The sequence below is a fragment of the Heterocephalus glaber genome, unplaced genomic scaffold (genome assembly GCF_053883595.1).
Source record: "Heterocephalus glaber isolate CG9 unplaced genomic scaffold, H.glaber_assembly_v1.0 deba00001733, whole genome shotgun sequence".
Classification (NCBI taxonomy): domain Eukaryota; kingdom Metazoa; phylum Chordata; class Mammalia; order Rodentia; family Bathyergidae; genus Heterocephalus; species Heterocephalus glaber.
In genome coordinates this window covers 3,132,223-3,153,718 of record NW_028258444.1, presented here as the reverse complement: position 1 = coordinate 3,153,718, position 21,496 = coordinate 3,132,223, and the positions used below count along the sequence as shown (strand labels likewise).

The window sequence follows — 21,496 nt, the reverse complement described above, 5'->3', positions numbered from 1 at the left end:
ATTAATGGGGTGCAGAGAAGCTCAGCCGGTCCCAGAACCTGGAAGGAAGCTCCCCCGCCTCCATCCCAAGCTCCTAGGTCAGGGAAGGTGAGCCGCGTGGGCACCAGAAGCACCCCCCCCCCCGGAAATGAGAAAACACATAAACAAGCCTCAAAAACAGACTCCCAGATCACCTCCAGCAACCCCAAAGGGAAACAAGATGGAACACTCTGATACTCAACCACCTGGACTCTCTGAACTGGCAACAAAAGAGGATCTGGGAAAAATGAAATCAGAAATAATTACTCAGATAACAGCAAAGATTGTGCTCATGGTGCAAGACATGATTAATAAGTCTAGATAGGACACAGATAAAAAAATAGAGAATCTGAGGAACATGATGGAACCCCAACATAGGAAACAAATGGAATCCATAAAACAGATTACAAACAGATTGCCAAGAGATTAAAAACTCCATCGAAAGTCTGCACAGCAGAATGAACTAATGTGAGGATAGAATTTCACATATAGAAGATAAGATTGCAATTAGTGAGGAGGAAAAGAAAATTTGCTTTAAAATTGTAAGGGAACACGAGAAATCAATCCAGCAGCTGCTAGACGATGCAAAGAAGAATAACATAAGACTGATTGGAGTCAATGAAGAAACAGGAGAGAGTGCAGATGACATAAAAACACTCTTCAAAGAAGTGATGGCAGAAAACTTCCCAAGAAGGAGAAAAGAACTTGACATACAGATAAGTGAGGCATCTAGGACTCCAGCTAGCCTTAATCAAAAAAAATCTACACATAGGCATATAATAGTTAGGATTCCAGAAATCCAGCAGAAGAACAAAATTCTCCAAGCAGTCAGAGAAAAGAAACAAATCACATACAAAGGAAAGCCCATCAGAATCACAGCGGACTTCTCAATGCAAACCCTCAAGGCAAGAAGAGTGATGTATTTCAAGCCCTAAAGGAAAACAGCCTCCAACCCAGATTGATGTACCCTGCAAAACTATCTTTCAAAATTGATGGAGAAATAAGATTCTTTGATGATAAAGAGCACCTCAGGAACTTCATGAATACCAAACCGGCACTCCAAAAAATTTTAGACAATACCCTAGGAAAAGACAATGAGGATCACAAGCCCAGAAAACCCAGCAGAATGAATCCATTGGGAGTGACAAATTAAAGGCAAAGGGGGAGAATCCAACAAAAAGAAAAAGTCATGACAAGGCTTTTAAAACTTTTGACTTCATCTCCCTAATGAGTGTATAATTCAATCTTATTATTGTACTGCTTAGTATTTTTCTGATTCTAGAGTTGCACACCATTCCTTGTGCTATACTGGCTATTTATCGTCTTCTTATGTCTACATTTTAATTGGGTTGTCTATTAATGAGCTCTAAGAATTCTTTACATATTCTGGTCATAGGTTATATGCATTGTAAATATGGTCTGTTTAAGGACTACTTTTCATTTTAATGATGTCATTTAAAGTTCTAAATATTGATGGAATCTCATTTATCAATTTTTTTTCTGTTATAAATCATGTGTTTTGTATCCTAGGTAGTTCTTGCCTACCCTGAATTCATAAACATTTTCCCTTATAATTTCTTCTTAAAGTTTCGTAATTTTAGGCTTTCTTATTTAGGCTCATAGATCCTATCAAGTTATTTTCATGTATGGAAAAAAGAGTTGAGGTTAATTTTTTATATACGGATACCAGGTGTTCTAGTGCCGTTTGCTGAAAACACTATCTCTTCCTCTGCTCTTGAATTGAGTTTAGATTCTATAAAATGCTAATGTTAAATAATCTTTCAAAACTCAGTGGACCATATATGTGTGGTTCTATTTCTGAATTCTCTGTTTTATTCCAATGATCTATATGTCTTTCCTTATACCAACACTGCCCTGATTACTGTAGCTTTAGAAGTCTTAAAATTGGGTGCTAAACGTCTTCCAGCATTGTTTTTGTTTTTGGTTTTGTTTTTGGCTTTTCTGGGTCCTTTGTACTCCTACATAATTTTAAATTTCAATATCCAATTCTTCATTTATAGCAAGTATACACAGACCTGAATTTTTATATATACCTTGTGTTTTCTAATCCTGCTAAATTCAAGTACGAGTTCTAGGGGCTCCTAGAGATTTCTTAGTATTTTCTCTGTAGATGATCATTTCATCTACATATAAAGATTTTGCTTCTGCCGTGCCAATCCTATCCTAGTTGTGTCATTTTATGGCCAGACTATTTTGGTGGGCCCTAGGTTTCAACGTTTAATGGACAGATAAAGAGTAAGCCTATCTGCCCTTGTTCCCCACCTGAAGGAGAAAGCATTGTATCTTCTCCATTCATACAAGGCGTTCTCACTGGAAGTATGGAGTACATGTCTTTAATCTGTTGAGAAGTTTCTGTTCTACTTCTAGTCTCCTGATAGCTTTTACCATGAACAGCTGTAGAATCTGGACCAATACTTTTTCTCCAACTAGTGACAGGATCATATGGATTTTTCCTTTCCTCTGTTTAAATGATGACTTTTGGGGGTGGATCTTCCAATGCTGAACCAACACTGCCATCCCTATAACAAAACCACTTTCTACATCCTGCCAGATCTGACTTCTAATAGTTGTTTTGTTAAACAAATTTCTATCTATGTTCATACTGTTTTCTTCTATTATCTTTATCTAGTTTTAGGATTAGCACAATGTTGAGTTCCTAAAATGAGGGGAGAAGTGTTCCTTCTTTTTTCTGCTTCAATTGTTTGATATAATTTATCAGTTAAAATGTTTATGAGCCTGCTGTTGTCATATAGGTAGGTTTTCAAGCTAGGAATATACTTTCTTTAATAGGTGTTATTCAAATTTTATATTTCCTCCAGAGTTAGTTTCATTAACTTGTTTTCCAAGGTACTTCTTAGAAGTTGTCAAATTTATTTCAAAAACGATTTTTGTAATATGCTTTCTATATCCTTTTAAATTCTGTAAAATCTGTGGTAATGTCTCCTAGATCTTAATATTGTAATTTAAAAAATGTAAAACTGATATTGTGTAACAGGAAGAAAAGTTCTAAAAGAGCAGGGGAATTGGGAGGGGTAGGGGAAGGGATAAAGGGAAAGGAAAAAATATGAGAAGAGGAAAAAAATTGGAAACAAGGTCTTTGCAAATAGGGAAGGGTGGAGGGGGTGAAGGGAGGGCAAGAGAAGGGGAAAAAAAAATAAGAACCAAGAGACTCATGTAATGGTACAAGATCCCAATGGTGAATGTAACTGTATTTTATACCTAATATGTACCAATAAAGTTAATGGGGGAAAAAATAAATAAAATGGCAAAGAACGAAAAAACATATTAATGAAAGAATTACTTCAGAGTATATTTTAGATAGAAACCTGGATGTATGTAAATATAATGCGCTTCCATGAGTCTTGCAGACACTCTTAGAATTTTTTCTGAGTGAATTTAACAAGAAAACACTAAGAGAACTGTAACGCAAATTTATTATAACTGTATGCCTCTAAAGCCACATACCAAGGATGATCCATTTAAGAGTATGTGTTAAACCTCTTATTTTCAAAGAGGAATAGGAGTTAGTTAGACCCTAATAAGAAGATAGTATGGAAGCCATCCATTGGGAAATAGCTAAGAGCCTGGCACATAATAGACAAGATAAATGTTTACTAAATTAAAACCTTAAATCCAGGGTCTGTGTTGGAATCATGGTTTCCACACCCACCCCGCTGCAACCTCGGTGATAGGAAATCCCCCTTCAGGTGAAATGGACTTGTAACCCTTTGGAGCTTGAGCTGGAGTCAGGATTAGTTTTGGCTCCATGTAACTTCATCATACAGAAACTCGACCTGTAGGGGATTGCACATGGAGCTACATTTGGCTGCCATTGATAATACGTGGAGCGGTTCTGCTGAAATCTCAGTGTATGTGGAGATCACCTGGGAATCATTTGAAAATTCAGGGTCTGGGACAGTAGGCCTGGGTCGGGCCTCAGAGTCTGCATTTCTGACCAGCTTCTCAGTGATGCTGAGGCTGCTGATCAGTGAATCTCACTTGCAGCAGCTGGATCAGGGGGGTGGCCCTAGGCAGTCAGAAGGAGCAGGTATGGTGCGATGGGAGGGGACTCCTGAGGCCAGTTCTGTGAACAGAGCTCGGTAGTGCAGCTCTTCTGAATCCAGATTTCCTCATTAGAAAAATGAGTGTAACAGTAAAACAATAATACCTACCACATGGGATTGTTGTGAGAATTACATTAATAATATTATGGGGAAATTTATGAGAACGTATGGTGCATAGTCACTGCTGAATCCATGAATAATAAAAACATGATCACACAGCCCTGCACTGGTAGCAGTAAAGATAGGGAACATTTAGGCTGTGTGCTTGCTATAGTACAGGGTTCTCTGTTTTCCACCCTTTCCAGGCTGTTTGTAGTATCTAGAACTTCACAAGGATCAGCAGCAAAGGTATCACAGGGAAGAGTACACTTTTGGCTTCACAGACATTGATGTGAGGCTCATGACCAAGTGTCTCCCATGGTACTGTCCAGAAAGAGACACCCACTCAGGCCTTGAGTTCACTTTGAGCTGAAGTTAATCACCAGGAGAATCCTCAAATTCGGAAGACAGAACCAACTCCAATTTTCAGTAAAAGCTCATTATTGTTTGCCAGCTCACAGTCACAGTGTTTTCTAATTTCATAAATCATGCGTGAAAGTTTTCTCCCTTACACATAAAAGCAAAGATGAACCTTGGGAGGCAGGCCTGGCTTGTCCCTGGTCAGTGACTCAGCCACCATTAGGAGTCAGCCTACAGTGATATGGTCAGAAATGGGGCAGATCGTCTTCTGTGCTCCTGTAAACTGGCTCCAGGGCTACTCAAATTGTGCCCCAAAATTGTTCTTCTAAAGGTCAGTGTTTCTTGTTCACAAACTTGTAAACTATTAAGTAAAATTCTCAAAAAGTGCATAGCAGGTTGGGAATTCAGCTCACCAGTAGAATACTTTCCTAGTGTGCACAAAGCCCTGGGCTTGGTCCCTAGTACTGAGGAAAAAGAAAAGGTATATAACAAGAAACAGAAGGTAGAACACTCAGATAAAAACCTGCCACATCAGCTCCATCCATGGTCCCATTTGACTCATTTGCAGTGAAATCCAGAATGAATCAGCTAATCAGTGCTAAAAGAAATGAGATTAAGTCTAGTCAAAGGATGTAAGCCAAGTGTTAATAAAAGATGTTCTCCATCTCCCTTATTATCTATAGGTCCCAGGAGAAAAAAGAAGAAGCTGTTGCCCTTTTGAAGGAGTCCATTAAATATGGTCCAGAATTTGCAGATGCATATTCAAGTTTAGCTTCATTATTGGCAGAGCAGGTAGGTGTTTCGACTTAACACAGTAGTTGTAAATGTGACTGTTGAGTACATAAGTTAATGTTACACAGATTTTTGTACTAATGATTTGACTAATGATTGATAGTGAACATCTAATCTTTGTCAGTTTTCTCAACAGAAATTAGAAGCCTTGTTTTCTCACTCCAGTATTCCTTGTGCAGTGAAGGTGTCCTTCTTTAGACAAAGATGGTGCATTACAGGTGCCTGATATATTCTCTGTCACTCTGGGACAAAAAGTCTGTTGAGAATAATGTATGACATTTGCCACTTTTGTTGCTGTTTACTTGTCATATTTTTCTGGTGGATTGCTTATGGGCCAAGGGGAACTCAGTGTGGAACCTATTATTGGCAGTCTTGAGGACCCTGTGTCTTAATGCCTTTGCAAAAATACCAAGCTGGCAGGATGGACCCTGAGAGAACATTCTGCAGGGCATACAGCAGAGGTGTGTTCTGAATCCCTCTTTTTCTCACTTGTCTAAACGACTTGATACCATTTTTTAAGAGTTCTGGACGCATGCCCCTGGCTATGGGGAAACAGATGTAAGTTATCTTCCCTGCATAGATGGTATATGTGTTGTTAACACATGAAAATTCCCTTGATAGACCTTAGATTTTGCTGTCACACAATTGCCAGATTGTCTTTAAAATCAAACTCGACAGCTTTCAAGATGTCTTGCAGCATTCACTTGGCTTAAACATAAAGAAGGATTTGATACTGCATGTCTGTTACTTAGGGTACAATTTGCATTCAAAAAACACTGGAACTTCCACCAAGAAGCAAAATTAGGACAATGTATGAAGAGTTAAATGACAAATATTATAACCTTGTTTTCTTGCTCATACAATCGTCCTTCAGCATCTGCAGAGGATGAGTCCAGGGTCTCCCTCAGATGCCAGAATCTGTGTGTACAAACCCTTAATAGGAAATAGCATAGTATTTGCATCCTTCTTGTAACCTCTTCATATCTATAGATTACTTACAATAGCATATCTAATATGAGGTAAATATTGTACAGATATTTAGGGAATAAAGACAAAAAAATTCATTGCAGATACAATCCGTGGACAAGGAACCCATAGATACAGAGGCCACTTGGGCTTGCCAGTGGGATAGGTGGGCTTTGGAGAAAAGCCTTGTCTGTGATGGATTATCTTCTTGATTTTGGTTTGTGTGTTTGTTTGTTTTGTGGTACTAGGGATTGAGACAGGGTCATGCTAAGTCATTAAGTTGCCCACGCTGTGAACTTTTGATCCTCCTGCCTCAGCCTCCTGGAGTGCTGGGATTACAGATGTAAGCCACTGCACCCAGCTGCTTGCATGTGGTTGTGTTCTCCAGTGTACACTGGCAGTCCTTAGCTGTCCTTGACTTGTGTGGAAGTAGGTAGATGCGGGTTTCTTAGAGAAGAGATTGGTTCCATCCATCACCATCCCTGTTTCTCGTCTCGTCCTGGCTCCTTCCTTCCCTGCGCCCTTGGCCTGACTGGTGGCTTTTGGAGCTTGAGGCTGCCAGTCTGTCTTCCTCTCACACTGACTGTCCTCCACCCACATGCTTCTCCTCAGCAGCCCCGTCAGTGTCACAAGGTCTGCTGGATGATCCTCTGTGAGGGATTTCCCCACTGTGTCCTGTTGTCTCGTTCTGCCTTCATTACCCGATTTCCCTGCTGCCCTCTCAGAACAGCTGTCTTTGACCTTGTACCCTCCCATAGCCATGTCAGTGTGGTTACAGGTTTCTAGCCAGTGAGTAGCATGCGCAGCAGCATCCACTGATGGACATGATGGCTGGGGCCACACTGCTCTGTGCCTGGATTGTGTCCTAGCGTGATGACCTGCCTTCCCCCAAGGACTCGGAGAAGCCGCATGAGAGCCTGACTTTGTCACCTCCATCAGCCATTGGTGCGGGGTGAGGCCGTCTCCTGAGATGTCAGTGTCAAGACTGGAGGAGGAATCCTACCTGCTTTAGTCTCATGAAGGCCGAAACTTCAGAGTGACAAAGGAGCTTTGTTTTATTTCTAACATCATGCACGAAAAGCCCTGTGACTGGGGGAGCAGCTGTATCCCCCTCCCTCTTGCCTCTGCTCACTCCCCGTCGACAGCGCCTGGACTGCATAGTCTGCTTCTCTTGTGTGGTCTCACTCATGGGTGTGTCATTCTCCTCAATAATTTATTTTGTTCAGTTCCTGTTCTATATTTTTGAAAACTGCTCCAATTTCATTGTGAAATTATGAGGTATGAGAAAGTAAATAAATGAATCTTTGTCTTAGTAGTTACCAGTTCCTCAACTCTCTGGCAACATTTCCTTGTTCTTCTTAAGGAAAGTGACTTTATGTTAAGTGGCAGTGTCACTTACTACACCAGTGGGGAATTCTTCACAAACAAGAATGGGATTTGTGTGTTTTCACGCAGTTCCCGCATCTTCTGTTCTTTCTTCTAAGTCTTCCCTTGACTCAGAAACAGTTCAACCACCAGTTCTTCCATCTTTCTTCCACTTCCCCTTCATGGTGAGGTATTTTTTCAAAGAGCTTCATTTATAGGAATCCTCAACATACAAAACTGATCACATGTTTTTATGTCTCACATTAATATCTAACATTAAAATTTAAGTATTATATTGACTTTTGGTGTCTCAGACTTATCTTCCTCTCTTATGAGTACAAGTTTAAGAAAACCAGCATCTTCCTTAAATACCTGTTCTCTCTTAGGGCTTAGCATAGATCACTGCGTAAGGCAGGCTGCAAACAGCAGCTCTTGGCTTCATCTGCTCTGGGATTCGGTTGCCTGGGACCTGGATCCAGGACCATTCTTCATAGTAAGCAGCACACAGACTTGAGCCAGGAGGTCAATACTTCACTGAGCCTCAGTTTCCAAATCTGAAAATTGATTACTATTCTGAATTAACCTTAATGTAGCTAATAGCTCTTACTTTTCTTTTTTGGTTTTTTTGAGACAAGGTTTTGCTATGCAGTTCAGGCCAGCCTTGCACTCACTATGTAGCTCAGGCTGGCTTTGGACTGACAGCAATCTTCCTGCCTCAGCCTCCCCAGTGCTGGTATTATAGGCATGTACCATGACAGTGCTAACATTTTAAGAGTGTCTAAAACTGTCTTCCTGAACATCATCTAGGTTCTAATGAATGTTTTAATGAGTAACTCAGGGCCCCACTGTAATTAGCGCCATCATTTCTATCAACCAAAATATTAATACGCTAATATTATAAAAATAATGTGCCTTAATATCCTAATGTTTCAGTGGTATTCCTTTTCTAAATTAATGAACTCTGAAGTTCATGAAAAGTTAATACTTTAAAAACATACAGATGTTTAGTGAATTGAAATTTATTTTAGTTCATCCTTCAGTATCTTTTAATTCATTCTTACTATCAACAAATTCTATAGCAGTTAGAAGCTTTCTCTTGTTTCATTTTAAAGAAAGCAAAGGCAGTTTTCAGATAGAAATTTTAAAAGCACAGCATGGATACTTTTCCCTCAGTTATTTTTAAGAAGTGTCAGGTGGATTATTTAAAACTGATTTCTTGATAAGCCTAATTTTGGTGAACCACTGTGGCAAACTGATGTAAAGCTACTGCAGCTCACATAATGGAAGTTGTGAACAACTGTTAAGGAAAATTATGACTGAGCCCATGATATTTTCTGACATACAAAGGTCAAATCATCTGGTAGTCTTCTCTACGCTAGATGTGAATACAAAATGCTATGCAATCTAACCAAGAGAACAATGGCAAGATTGAAGGGTTCTCCTTCCTTCCGCCCTTTGGAGGATTGATTTTAACATGATTGGGACAAGGCAGCTGTTAGGGTGAGCCGGGCTCCCTCCCTCTCTGACCTGCTACGTCTGTCTTCATGTTTGGAATTCCTTAGTAAGGAAGGAATGCTTCCCATGCACAGGCCAGCACAGTGAAATGGCTAGAGGGAAATCTGGCCAGCCCAACATTCTTTGGTAGCAAAGGAATCTGTTTCTTCGTGGCACTGCATGATTTAGCAGTATCATAGCATTTCAAACTCACTGAGAATATGAAGTGATATTTATAAGCCTGGCTCATTCTGTGGCACACTTGCAAAGCTTTCCACTCGCCGAGCAGGTCATCTTCCAGTGCCCACATGGGTGGGCCATGCTTCCCAACCTAATGCTGACAACAAAAAAAATGACCAAAATAAATCACCCATTTTACAGGCATGTTTACAGAAAATGTGAGAGGATTCACCTTTCTCTGTATATAATATCAAGGTCTTTATATCTGCCTAAAATTTCTGATTTTCTAGGACATTTTAGTATTTTTTTTTCTGCCATTCAATTTATTGACTACACTTTCTAGCTATTTCAGTGGGAAGATTTGATAAAATAGCTTCTACTTATTTATGACTTTAATTTTTAAAAGCTGTTGTGAACATTAGTGGCAGATGTAGGAAACTCTCCAGCTTGACCACTCTCTGACCGGAGTCTTTGGGTAAACTTACTCAATTTTTAGTTAACGTATTGATTCATATTTTCATCTAGCTCACCTCTTAGTCTTGTCTCCAGGAATGTTTCAAAACACTTTGTTAGATACCTGCAGAAAGGCTTGCCTTGATGTGTGGGTCCACATGGCCCATCAGAAGGGAAGCAGGCAGATAAAAGACCTCTGTCTGAGTGAAGCTCAGCAGGTCCCAGCACCCAGAGGGAAGCTCCCCGCCTCCATCCCAGGCTCCTAGGGCAGTGAAGCTCAGCCAGTCCCAGCACCCAGAAGGAAGCTCCCTGCCTCCATCCCAGGCTCCTAGGGCAGAGAAGCTCAGCAGGTCCCAGCACCCGGAAGGAAGCTCCCCCACCACCATCCCAGGCTCCTTGGGCAGTGAAGCTCAGCCGGTCCCAGAACCCGGAAGGAAGCTCTCCCACCTCCATCCCAAGCTCCTAGGGCAGAGAAGGTGAGCCACGTGGGCGCCAGAAGCACACCCCCACCCCCCCACCCCCCCGTGGAAATGAAAATTCACAAAAACAAGCCTCAAAAACAGACTTCTGGATCACCTACAGCACCCCCAAAAGAAAACGAGATGGAACACTCTGATACTCAACCACCTGGACTCTCTGAACTGGCAACAAAAGAGGATCTGGGAAAAATGAAATCAGAAATAATTACTCAGATAACAGCAAAGATTGTGCTCATGGTGCAAGACATGATTAATAAATCTAGATAGGACACAGAAAAAAAATAGAGGATCTGAGGAATATGATGGAATCCCAACATAGGAAACAAATGGAATCCATAAAACAGATACAAACAGATTTCCAAGAGCTTAAAAGCTCCATCGAAAGTCTGCACAGCAGAATGAACCAATGTGAGAATAGAATTTCACATATAGAAGATAAGATTGCAATTAGTGAGGAGGAAAAGAAAAATTGCTTTAAAATTGTAAGGGAACACGAGAAATCAATCCAGCAGCTGCTAGACAATGCAAAGAAGAATAACATAAGACTGCTTGCAGTCAATGAAGAAAGAGGAGAGAGAACAGATGACATAAAAAATCTGTTCACAGCAGTGATGGCAGAAAACTTCCCAAGAAGGAGAAAAGAACTTGACATACAGATAAGTGAGGCATCTAGGACTCCAGCTAGCCTTAATCAAAAAAAATCTACACATAGGCATATAATAGTTAGGATTCCAGAAATCCAGCAGAAGAACAAAATTCTCCAAGCAGTCAGAGAAAAGAAACAAATCACATACAAAGGAAAGCCCATCAGAATCATAGCAGACTTCTCAATGCAAACCCTCAAGGCAAGAAGAGCTTAGAGTGATGTATTTCAAGCCCTAAAGGAAAACAGCCTCCAACCCAAGTTGATGTACCCTGCAAAACTATCTTTCAAAATTGATGGAGAAATAAGATTCTTTGATGATAAAGAGCACCTCAGGAACTTCATGAATACCAAACCGGCACTCCAAAAAATTTTAGACAATACCCTAGGAAAAGACAATGAGGATCACAAGCCCAGGAAACCCAGCAGAATGAATCCATTGGGAGTGACAAATTAAAGGCAAAGGGGGAGAATCCAACAAAAAGAAAAAGTCATGACAAGGCTTTTAAAACTTTTGACTTCATCTCCCTAATGAGTGTATAATTCAATCTTATTATTGTACTGCTTAGTATTTTTCTGATTCTAGAGTTGCACACCATTCCTTGTGCTATACTGGCTATTTATCGTCTTCTTATGTCTACATTTTAATTGGGTTGTCTATTAATGAGCTCTAAGAATTCTTTATATATTCTGGTCATAGGTTATATGCATTGTAAATATGGTCTGTTTAAGGACTACTTTTCATTTTAATGATGTCATTTAAAGTTCTAAATATTGATGGAATCTCATTTATCAATTTTTTTTCTGTTATAAATCATGTGTTTTGTATCCTAGGTAGTTCTTGCCTACCCTGAATTCATAAATATTTTCCCTTATAATTTCTTCTTAAAGTTTCATAATTTTAGGCTTTCTTATTTAGGTTCATAGATCCCTTCAAGTTATTTTCATGTATGGAAAAAAAGAGTTGAGGTTAATTTTTTATATACGAATACCAGGTGTTCTAGTGCTGTTTGCTGAAGACACTATCTCTTCCTCTGCTCTTGAATTGAGTTTATATTCTATAAAATACTAATGTTAAATAATCTTTCAAAACTCAGTGGACCATATATGTGTGGTTCTATTTCTGAATTCTCTGTTTTATTCCAATGATCTATATGTCTTTCCTTACACCAACACTGCTTTGATTACTGTAGCTTTAGAAGAAGTTTTAAAATTGTGTGCTAAACGTCTTCCAACACTGTTTTTGTTTTTGTTTTTGTTTTTGTTTTTGGCTTTTCTGGGTCCTTTGTACTCCTACATAATTTTAAATTTCAATATCCAATTCTTCATTTATAGCAGGTATACACAGACCTGAATTTTTATATATACCTTGTGTTTTCTAATCCTGCTAAATTCAAGTACAAGTTCTAGGGGCTCCTAGAGATTTCTTAGTATTTTCTCTGTAGATGATCATTTCATCTACATATAAAGATTTTGCTTCTGCCGTGCCAATCCTATCCTAGTTGTGTCATTTTATGGCCAGACTATTTTGGTGGGCCCTAGGTTTCAACGTTTAATGGACAGATAAAGAGTAAGCCTATCTGCCCTTGTTCCCCACCTGAAGGAGAAAGCATTGTATCTTCTCCATTCATACAAGGCGTTCTCACTGGAAGTATGGAGTACATGTCTTTAATCTGTTGAGAAGTTTCTGTTCTACTTCTAGTCTCCTGATAGCTTTTACCATGAACAGCTGTAGAATCTGGACCAATACTTTTTCTCCAACTAGTGACAGGATCATATGGATTTTCCCTTTCCTCTGTTTAAATGATGACTTTTGGGGGTGGATCTTCCAATGCTGAACCAACACTGCCATCCCTATAACAAAACCACTTTCTACATCCTGCCAGATCTGACTTCTAATAGTTGTTTTGTTAAACAAATTTCTATCTATGTTCATACTGTTTTCTTCTATTATCTTTATCCAGTTTTAGGATTAGCACAATGTTGAGTTCCTAAAATGAGGGGAGAAGTGTTCCTTCTATTTTCTGCTTTCAATGTTTGATATAATTATCAGTTAAAATGTTTGTGAGCCTGCTGTTGTCATATAGGTAGGTTTTCAAGCTAGGAATATACTTTCTTTAATAGGTGTTATTCAAATTTTATATTTCCTCCAGAGTTAGTTTCATTAACTTGTTTTCCAAGGTACTTCTTAGAAGTTGTCAAATTTATTTCAAAAACGATTTTTGTAATATGCTTTCTATATCCTTTTAAATTCTGTAAAATCTTTGGTAATGTCTCCTAGATCTTAATATTGTAATTTAAAAAATGTAAAACTGATATTGTGTAACAGGAAGAAAAGTTCTAAAAGAGCAGGGGAATTGGGAGGGGTAGGGGAAGGGAAAAAAAGGAAAGGAAAAAATATGAGAAGAGGAAAAAAATTGGAAACAAGGTCTTTGCAAATAGGGAAGGGTGGAGGGGGTGAAGGGAGGGCAAGGGAAGGGGAAAAAAAATAAGAACCAAGAGACTCATGTAATGGTACAAGATCCCAATGATGAATGTAACTGTATTTTATACCTAATATGTACCAATAAAGTTAATGGGGGAAAAAAAAAAAAAGACGTCTGTCTGCTGCACTCACCGCTGTCGTGAACATGGGGTCACTGGATGAGTCCTGGCACCAGCGGAGCCAGCAGTGTCACAAGCCCTTGAGGATTGGTCCAGGGTTAGCACTGCATGCCTTCCTCTGGTGGGCCATAAAGACAGAAGTGACTCCATTTGGGCAAAGCAGAAGGTTTGAGAAGGGGGCATATAGGGAATGGGAAAGGAGATGTTACCAGAGACCCCTGCAGTGGGTCCTGGTCTCCTGTGAGCCACTACAACACAAAGCTAATAAGAATAAAGACAAGAAACAAGACTTAGAAAGAAAGCTGTGTCTTGAGGCTGATCATTGCCACTCTGGGGAACAAAGACACAAGGCCCCAAGATCATCTGTTACTTATTGAATACAAGCATGGGAAAGAATAGAGCTGGGTATGCTTTGAATGTATCTAGTGATACACTGTCAAACATCTGGCATGATGGCACCAAGTAGGGCAATAAGGGGGGAAGCACTGCTTATCTTGCTTGGATAAAACAGGTACTGGGACCAGGTGCAATTAGCAAACAACCCATCAGGCCAGCAAGAAGCCATAATTCAGGGGAGAAGATTTTAATTGGGGTCACACAGACCTCAGCTGCACATAACTCACAGACGAGGGCCTGGGTTTCTGTGGCAGCCATTGAGGGAAGGTCTAGACTTGACCAGTCCGCCATCTGAAATGCCCATTTCAGTCACATAGAGCTTTGGTCTGACTCCTGATATAAAACAATACAGCCGAATTATGGAAAGCAAGAAGCAGGTGCCACTTGTAGCCCACTAGTACTGGGCAAGGATGTCTACCACCGGGGTGGGGGTGGGGATAGAAAATAGGTTAATAAGTCAGGACAGTACACAGTGAAACATAGTAAAGCCCGTCATGGAGCCTAAATAGGAAGCAGAGCTGCGTGTCTGAGGAAAGGATTTTAAACTAGGCAGGTAGACAGTCTTGTGGACATGTGTGGGGTGTTTTGGAGGAACCTTAAACATGCATCCTGGTATGAGCCTTGTTGAGGAATAAAGTGAGGGCAACCATTGTGGAAAGAAGATTGCCTTTGTGGTGGGGACTGTCAGCAGGGGAGGGACGGCAAGCAGAGGCCTGGAGGACTGCAGGTTAGAGCATAGAGAGCCCGGGAAAGCAGAGAAAAGCAAGCTTTAGAGGAGAATGAGCTCAGCTTTTGTTTCCAGTTACACAAGTAATAGAAATATATAGTAAAAACTGTGACAACTAGGAGAAAGTAAAATATATTCACACTTTCACCCTTAGTAAAATATCTAGAAACAACAGATATCATTTTTGTATCATGCTGGCATTTCTGTGATATTTATGTTGTTTTAGTACTTATATTTACCTATGGTTTGGGTCCTGTTCTTTTCACTGCCATGAAGTTAAGGATAATATTATGTATGTTCCATGGTATAATAATGCCCTTTATAAATCTCATCTTTTTTTATTGCTTCCTAGTTTAAAATAAGGCATTGTAATTCACATAATAATATGCCTACTGCTGGTTATTGAGATCCTTATTTTTCCTTTCTTTTTACTTATGGCAATGAACTTTTCCTTTCTAATGGCTTTTCTAAAAATACCATTCTGAGTGATCCTAATGATGCATTGCTAGAAGTAGAATCCTGATGTCGAAGAACATAAATGGATGTCCTGAGTCCTCAAACAGGTGAGGAAGTTTCCTTCCAAGAGAGGCCGCAGTCCCTCTGCCACTGGAAGTGCACAGCCTTTAAGCCTTGCATGTTTTCACAGGGATGTTTAAGTGAAATGGCATTTGGACAGCTGACAGAGGGAGAGATTGGGGAAGGTAGATTTGGGGATTCAAATAAATGAAACAATACTATGAACAGGCAACTTTTCAGAAAGGGAAGTGAAGAGCAATGGTAATATGAAATAGGTAATGTGAAACCTTGAACGGCTTTTGTGACCATCTCATTTTGTGAACAGAAATGTAAGGTGGATGGAATGAAGCAGCTGCCCAAGGTCTTGCACCATAACTAGTGGTGAGAGTAGGTCTAGCTTTGGGTTCTAGAGCCCTCAACCTCTGTTCCTGTGTTGTCTGGTACCAAGGAGCCATGGACAGACAGTGGTAACTGGCAGTGGTTAATGCAGTTGGAGGGGGCAAGAGTGAGAAAGGAGAGGTGATTGCGGAAGCCTGGGGGATGCATTGTCATAGAAGTTAGAAACAAAAGTCTCCAGGAAATAGTTGGTGTCCCTCTGTGTACTGTAGCAGAGTCGAGAAGCCTCGGGACAGAAGATAGCTCTTATTTGAAGTCAGGGTGGTCTGTGGCTTGGTATTCTCTCTTGGTTCCCGTTAGCACTCAAGGCTGGCGGTCCTCCAGCTTTGCAGACAGATCTATAAACATTTATAAGCCCGCTGTCACCATGACCAGCCTGTTCTCACCACAGATTATATAGCTTTGCATTACAGTTGCAGTAAAGGAAATAAAATTAACATTGTTTATAACTCTGACCCACTGTAAATTATTACTAGCCCCATGTTTATAGCATATCGAAAACCTCAATTAATTAATATCATAACACTTACAATATTTCCCTTTCATGTATTTTGGGATATGGCTTCATCCAAGATTGAAAAGAAATATGGAATGACAAAATATAAGTTCAAACTATAAATCAAAAAAGAGGTCCAGGGTCAGTTTCTCTCCTTCCGCAAATGCCATCTTTGGGTAGATTTGGCCGTGTGTGTGTGGGCTAAGTCAACTTGTAACCAGACCCTGAGAGCAGATTGGTTTCATTATTGAGCACATATGTATTGAGTACCTAGATACCGCTGAGCACTAGACATAGTTGAAGTAGCAAGGTTTGTCCTTCCTTCAGTGCAGTGCGGAGTCTGGAAGAGAAGGGCATCCTTAAATAAAGAACCAGACCCCCCCCACACCCAACACCAGGGTTACAGTCACGCACAGAGAACATAGGAGTGTGGTGCTTAAGGGGACCTAACCTGATGCAGGGGAGTTGCCCAGCGGTGACATCTGATACCCGAGGACCTGATGATAGGTATCAACTAAGAAAAAAGAAACAAAATTTTTCTGCCACAAAGAACAGAGTATATGAGGACACTGGCGGGGAGCAGTGTGCACTTCCCTCAGCTAGAAAGTTACAGACCTGTAAGTGTAGAGAAGGGGACAGAGTGCTGTGGAAGAAGCCTGCGATTTTGTGCCCATGTGGGGTCCCCTCCTGCCCTCAGCCCGGGACTGTGTCCCTACTGCGGGCGCCTACTCTTAGTTTCCTCTTTGGTTTTCTTTTACTGTTCTTGGCATTTCCTCTTTAAAGGGGTTCTTTCTCTTCTGCTTCAGTTATCACTTGGCTGGAGATAAGAACGTCCAGGGCTAGAAAATACTTAGCATTCCCTCAGGAAGGGTGAGGAGGAATAATACCAAGTCAGTTGATTAGTTTCAGGTGGACGTGAAAGATAATATGCCACCAAGTTTGATACGGCATCTCTCATAAATATTCTTGCTGATGACTTATGAGTTGAGAAACTGTTTTGTATAGAAAATAACAGAGTGAAAAAGCAGCCCTCATTTTTTGTCTTTTGAACTGCTATGTCTTGAACAGTTTCTTAACCAAGTTACTGACTTGAGTTTAAACAGCCATTGTCCTAACTTCACAGGGTCATCTTAGCCCATAGAGCCAGGTGGCTAAGGGGATGCTCCCCCTTGACTGGGCTTCTCCTCAGGGACTGGGGTGAAAAGCACTGGGAGAAAGCAGTCCAGACACATGGCCACGATGCCAGGCACCAGCAGTGCCCTTTCTGTCTGTCCTTTACCACTGTGGAGTAAAGGACCCCCCTTCCACACCTTCTCCACACTATGCGTGCTCATGGAGCCAGCTGCATGCCAAGTGCTGGTAGAGTCTGGGGTCCAGGAAGGTTGTTATAGCCTCCCTAAGAGGACAGGAAGTGGTCAGCCTGTCTCCCTGACTCTCTGCTGAGAATCCAGCCACTTTCTCATGGCTACCTGACCTGACCACAGTTCTGAAAAGACTCTGTCCTCTTCCAACTGAATGCCTGCATGAAGGCAGATTTTACTCACATACTTAAATAAGCAACAATAAAAAGCATATAAAGCCAGGCATGGTGGCACATGCCTGTAATCCCAGTGCTCTGGGAGGCTGAGGCAGGAGAATTACCAGTTTGAGCCCAGCTTGGTTTAGCAAGACCCTGTCTCAAAATAAAAATTTTAAAAGGGGATTGGGGATGCATCTCAATGTGAAGGCCCTGTGTTCACTTTCAGGAACACACACACACACAGCATATAGAAGCATATTGATCCCAGCACTGAGGGAGGCTGAGACAAGAACATCACAAGTTCCAGTCCTGCCCGAGCAACTTTGTGAGACCTTGTCCCAAATAAAAAATTAAAAAATAGAGTCTGAATATGTAGCTTAGTGGTAGAGTGCTCCTAGTCCCATAGTAACTGCAAAGATAGGTAGGTAGGTAGACAGACAGACAGACAGATAGTAGATGGCATATTAGCACAAAAGCCATATGTATGAGAGTTCAGTAGCTTCTATTAACTCAGACATGAAAGAAGTTTGCAGAAATGTAAATCATTGCCACCATTCTAACTAGTTTTGCTTTGGAAAATATATTCCATGTAAATATTTATGTTTGAGTTTATTTTGAATAAATTAATAAACATCTTGAAAATTTCTCAGCTTCTTTTCATTGTGGCAAATACAGACAGATGTAGCCCATATAAATGAAAGGTTTACGATAGCCCCAGAATTTTTTGAGTTCGAAAAGGCCCTAAAACCAAGAAAGCTAGCTCTTGCTGCACAGAGCCAGTGTCTGTCTGTCATCCAGGCTGCTCCCTACTTACCAGCTGGCCCACAAGGGCAGATTACAGTCGGGGGATTTCACAGAGCACCCGCTTCTACCTGCCCTTCCTGGAGGCAGAAACATGCCCTGCAGGGGATGGGAAAGCGGGGAGCTGCACACATCCATGTTTAACTCCTACTTGCAAAAGCTGCTTGGTGCTAAGGCTGTGCTTGGCTGGGCTCTGGTGTGGAGCTGTGTCCCTCTCATGGCCCCTCTCTGGGCTGCACACGTCCATGGAGACCAGGAATGGGCAGGCTTCTGGTTCAGGACTTGTAAGCGGAGGAGGTAATCAAAGTGAGCACTTGAAACAGGCCCCTGGATTAGATACCTTACCACTGAAGAGCAGTATCTTGCCTTCCGCCTGGAATGGTGGCCCCTCTGTTCCTCAGTGGAGTGCGTCACTCCTGCAAATGCAGAGCCAGTGAGGAAAAGGATAGAGGTGGAGGACAGTGTTCACGGGGCCTTGAAATGGTCCTCGGGTCACGGAAAGCACAAGGCTGGGTCCGTTCTCTGAGGTGTGATCTTTTAAGTCCCATTGCTTCTCTGCACTTGGAAAATTATGGTTCTAGGGGAAATTCAGCTCAGAAGGACAAAAGCAAGAGAAAAGTCCCAGATGAGAAAGGTAATCTCTTTGCCTGTAGGGTGGTAGGGAAGGAGAAAGGGTCAGACTGCATCAGGTGGAACAGCAATCGCACTAGGAAAACATTGTTTGGTACTGTATTTTATTTTAGCAAGTGGGTCCTGGAAGACATCCGCGTTACTCCTTTCGGGGAAAGCAGCTTTGGTTTCACCCAGCTTTGGTTGTAAAGATCGTTTGAAGGTCTCAGATGGCTGCTGGGTTTTTTCCAAACACATCTTTATGTTACTAGCTCCTGGCATTCATGCTCAGCAGGGTCCTTGGGCTGAGGGATGACAACATCTGTCTAACCCAGGTCTGGGTGCTGCCCCTGCACCTTGTGCTGCTGCTGGTGACAGTAACATCACAGTGTCCTCTTGTCCGAATCCAACTCAGCTGTCCACAGGGCAGCAGTGTGCTGTGTTGGACACTCTCCTGCCTCTACTGTGTGCATGGCATGTGGGTGGTGCTTGCAGAACATTTATTTGGGGGATGAATGCGTGGGTGGATACATGGATATCCAAAAATATGTCCTTCTTGATGCCAGAACTATTCTTGTTGTTTCCAGAAATACTGCTTTTATTCAGGAGTCACCATTTCCTTGTGTCCCTCTGAAAACCTAGGTTCTAACTTTTGTCCCCAGGGAGCTCAGATTTTTGAGTATCATAACCACTTCATACCCAAGTGTCTTCATTTGACTTTTTTTTTTGAGACAGGGTCTCACTATGTAGTTCGAGCTGGCCTTGAACTCACTATGTAGCCCAGGATGGCCTCACACACACAATAATCCTCCTGCCTCAGCCTCCTGAATGCTGGGGATTACAGCTGTGAACCACCACACCCGGCTCCAAGTTTCTTCATTTGTTAAAAACCATGGTGAATTAGTCTGTTCTTGTTCTTTCAGTGCTAGTATTCCGTGCTCTTGGTGGGGTTTTTTGTTGTTTTTTTTGGTGGAGGTGCTGAAAATTGCATCCATCATATTTTAAATAAATGCTTGTGAAATTTTTATTTTACCATGTAAATGTGTCTTAAAAGATCCAGATAAATTGGAAAATTTATCCTTTAAAAAGAAAGATGACAATGTCAAACACTAACACTGCTGAAATAGTAACCCAGGCAGCTTAAGTTTTTAGAGACTGATAGTGCAGTTCAGGATTACTCTGGCTAGTTTTTCTCTGGTTGCTTTTAAGATATTGAGTGATATTTGACCTCTGTATCATGGTGACTAAGAAAAATAAAGGAAAACCCAAGTGAAACTTTTCCCCATAGAAAGTCACGTGGAGAGAGACTGGAAGCTGCTGGCTGAAGCACCTCTTGGAAGTGGTTGTGCCTGGTGTGGCCGCCTGGACTTGAGGCTCACAGGCCTCTTCAGCACTGCGAGCACATGTGGCTGGACTTGTTGGGCCACTGGTCTTTGTGCTCCTCCCATAGAAGATTGCATTTCATTCTCGGTGCCTCTGCCGCCCTCTCCCAGCAGTGCAGGCTGAGTCAGTCCATTGACAACAGTAGTGCTCCTAGTAAGGCAGGGAGGTGCAGGGCTGGGCCGGGCATTCAGCTCAGTGGTTCTGGAGCCTGCCTCGAAAGCGCAGGGTCCCAAGTGTGATCCTGGTACCAAAAAAAAGGCAGGGAGGCATAGGGCTGGTGTCGCACACAAAGCACTAGGCATTTGCTGAGCATTATCCCAAGGACTCCAGTCTTGCAGTCTCAGCCATCTAATTCTACTGCACACCAGGAGACAGGGACCATTGTGATTCCTGTCCTACCTGTGGGGCACAGGGAAAGGAAGGGTGCACAGGCCAGACGCAGCAGTAGGGCTGGAACTCTGAGCCACTGCAGTCGAGCGCCACCGCCAAATCCTCAGTTTCTGTGCACACTTTGTATGGAGATTGCAGCTAACAGGGGCTGAACAGCTGGATAAATGAAAACACCCAGCAGTGCCTTTTATTTATTAATTGATTGGAGTCTTACATAATTTATATTCGCTCTTCCTCATTTACCACACACACAGTGTGTCAGCCCTGCAGTGGACAATGTAGTCATAGAACATTTCTTCTCTTTGTAGATTGAAAAAGAAATATTTTGAGATTTTCATTCATCTTTATATTGAGTTGGACAATTTATTGAAAAAAGCTCTACATTTTTAGAAGCATGGATCCACATTTTTTGCAGGACTATGGATTTATAATTAAAATAAGTGAAATTTGCCAAATCTGAGCCTCACTTTTTTCCTGAACACTGCACAGTTATGGGGAGAAACAGATGGCTTTGATCACTCTACAGAGGAGAAAGCATGTTTCCGTTCTGGGTCAAATCAGATCTTAACTTACTTATTGCTGAGTGCTTTGTGTGAGTATCTAACACATTTTTATTCACAGACTGAAGGCTCAGCATCTGAGAAACCAAGCTCTGCCCTCCCTTTGGATGTGTCTGGTAGAAAGCTCAGCAGTAAGAGCTTGTGATAAGGTTTTTGAAGCGTTCA

At 41.5% G+C, this 21,496-nt stretch overlaps 1 protein-coding gene across 2 annotated transcripts in view; it reads left to right on the top strand.

Annotated features, from left to right (window-relative positions):
* Nucleotides 1-21,496, top strand: part of Tmtc1 (transmembrane O-mannosyltransferase targeting cadherins 1) — a 258,438-nt gene that overhangs the window by 217,568 nt on the left and 19,374 nt on the right. For both annotated transcript variants that reach the window (XM_087199944.1, XM_087199945.1), the window contains one exon: nucleotides 5,246-5,354. In XM_087199944.1, the coding sequence (XP_087056070.1) occupies nucleotides 5,246-5,354 (109 nt within the window). The remainder of the gene's footprint in view (nucleotides 1-5,245; nucleotides 5,355-21,496) is intronic.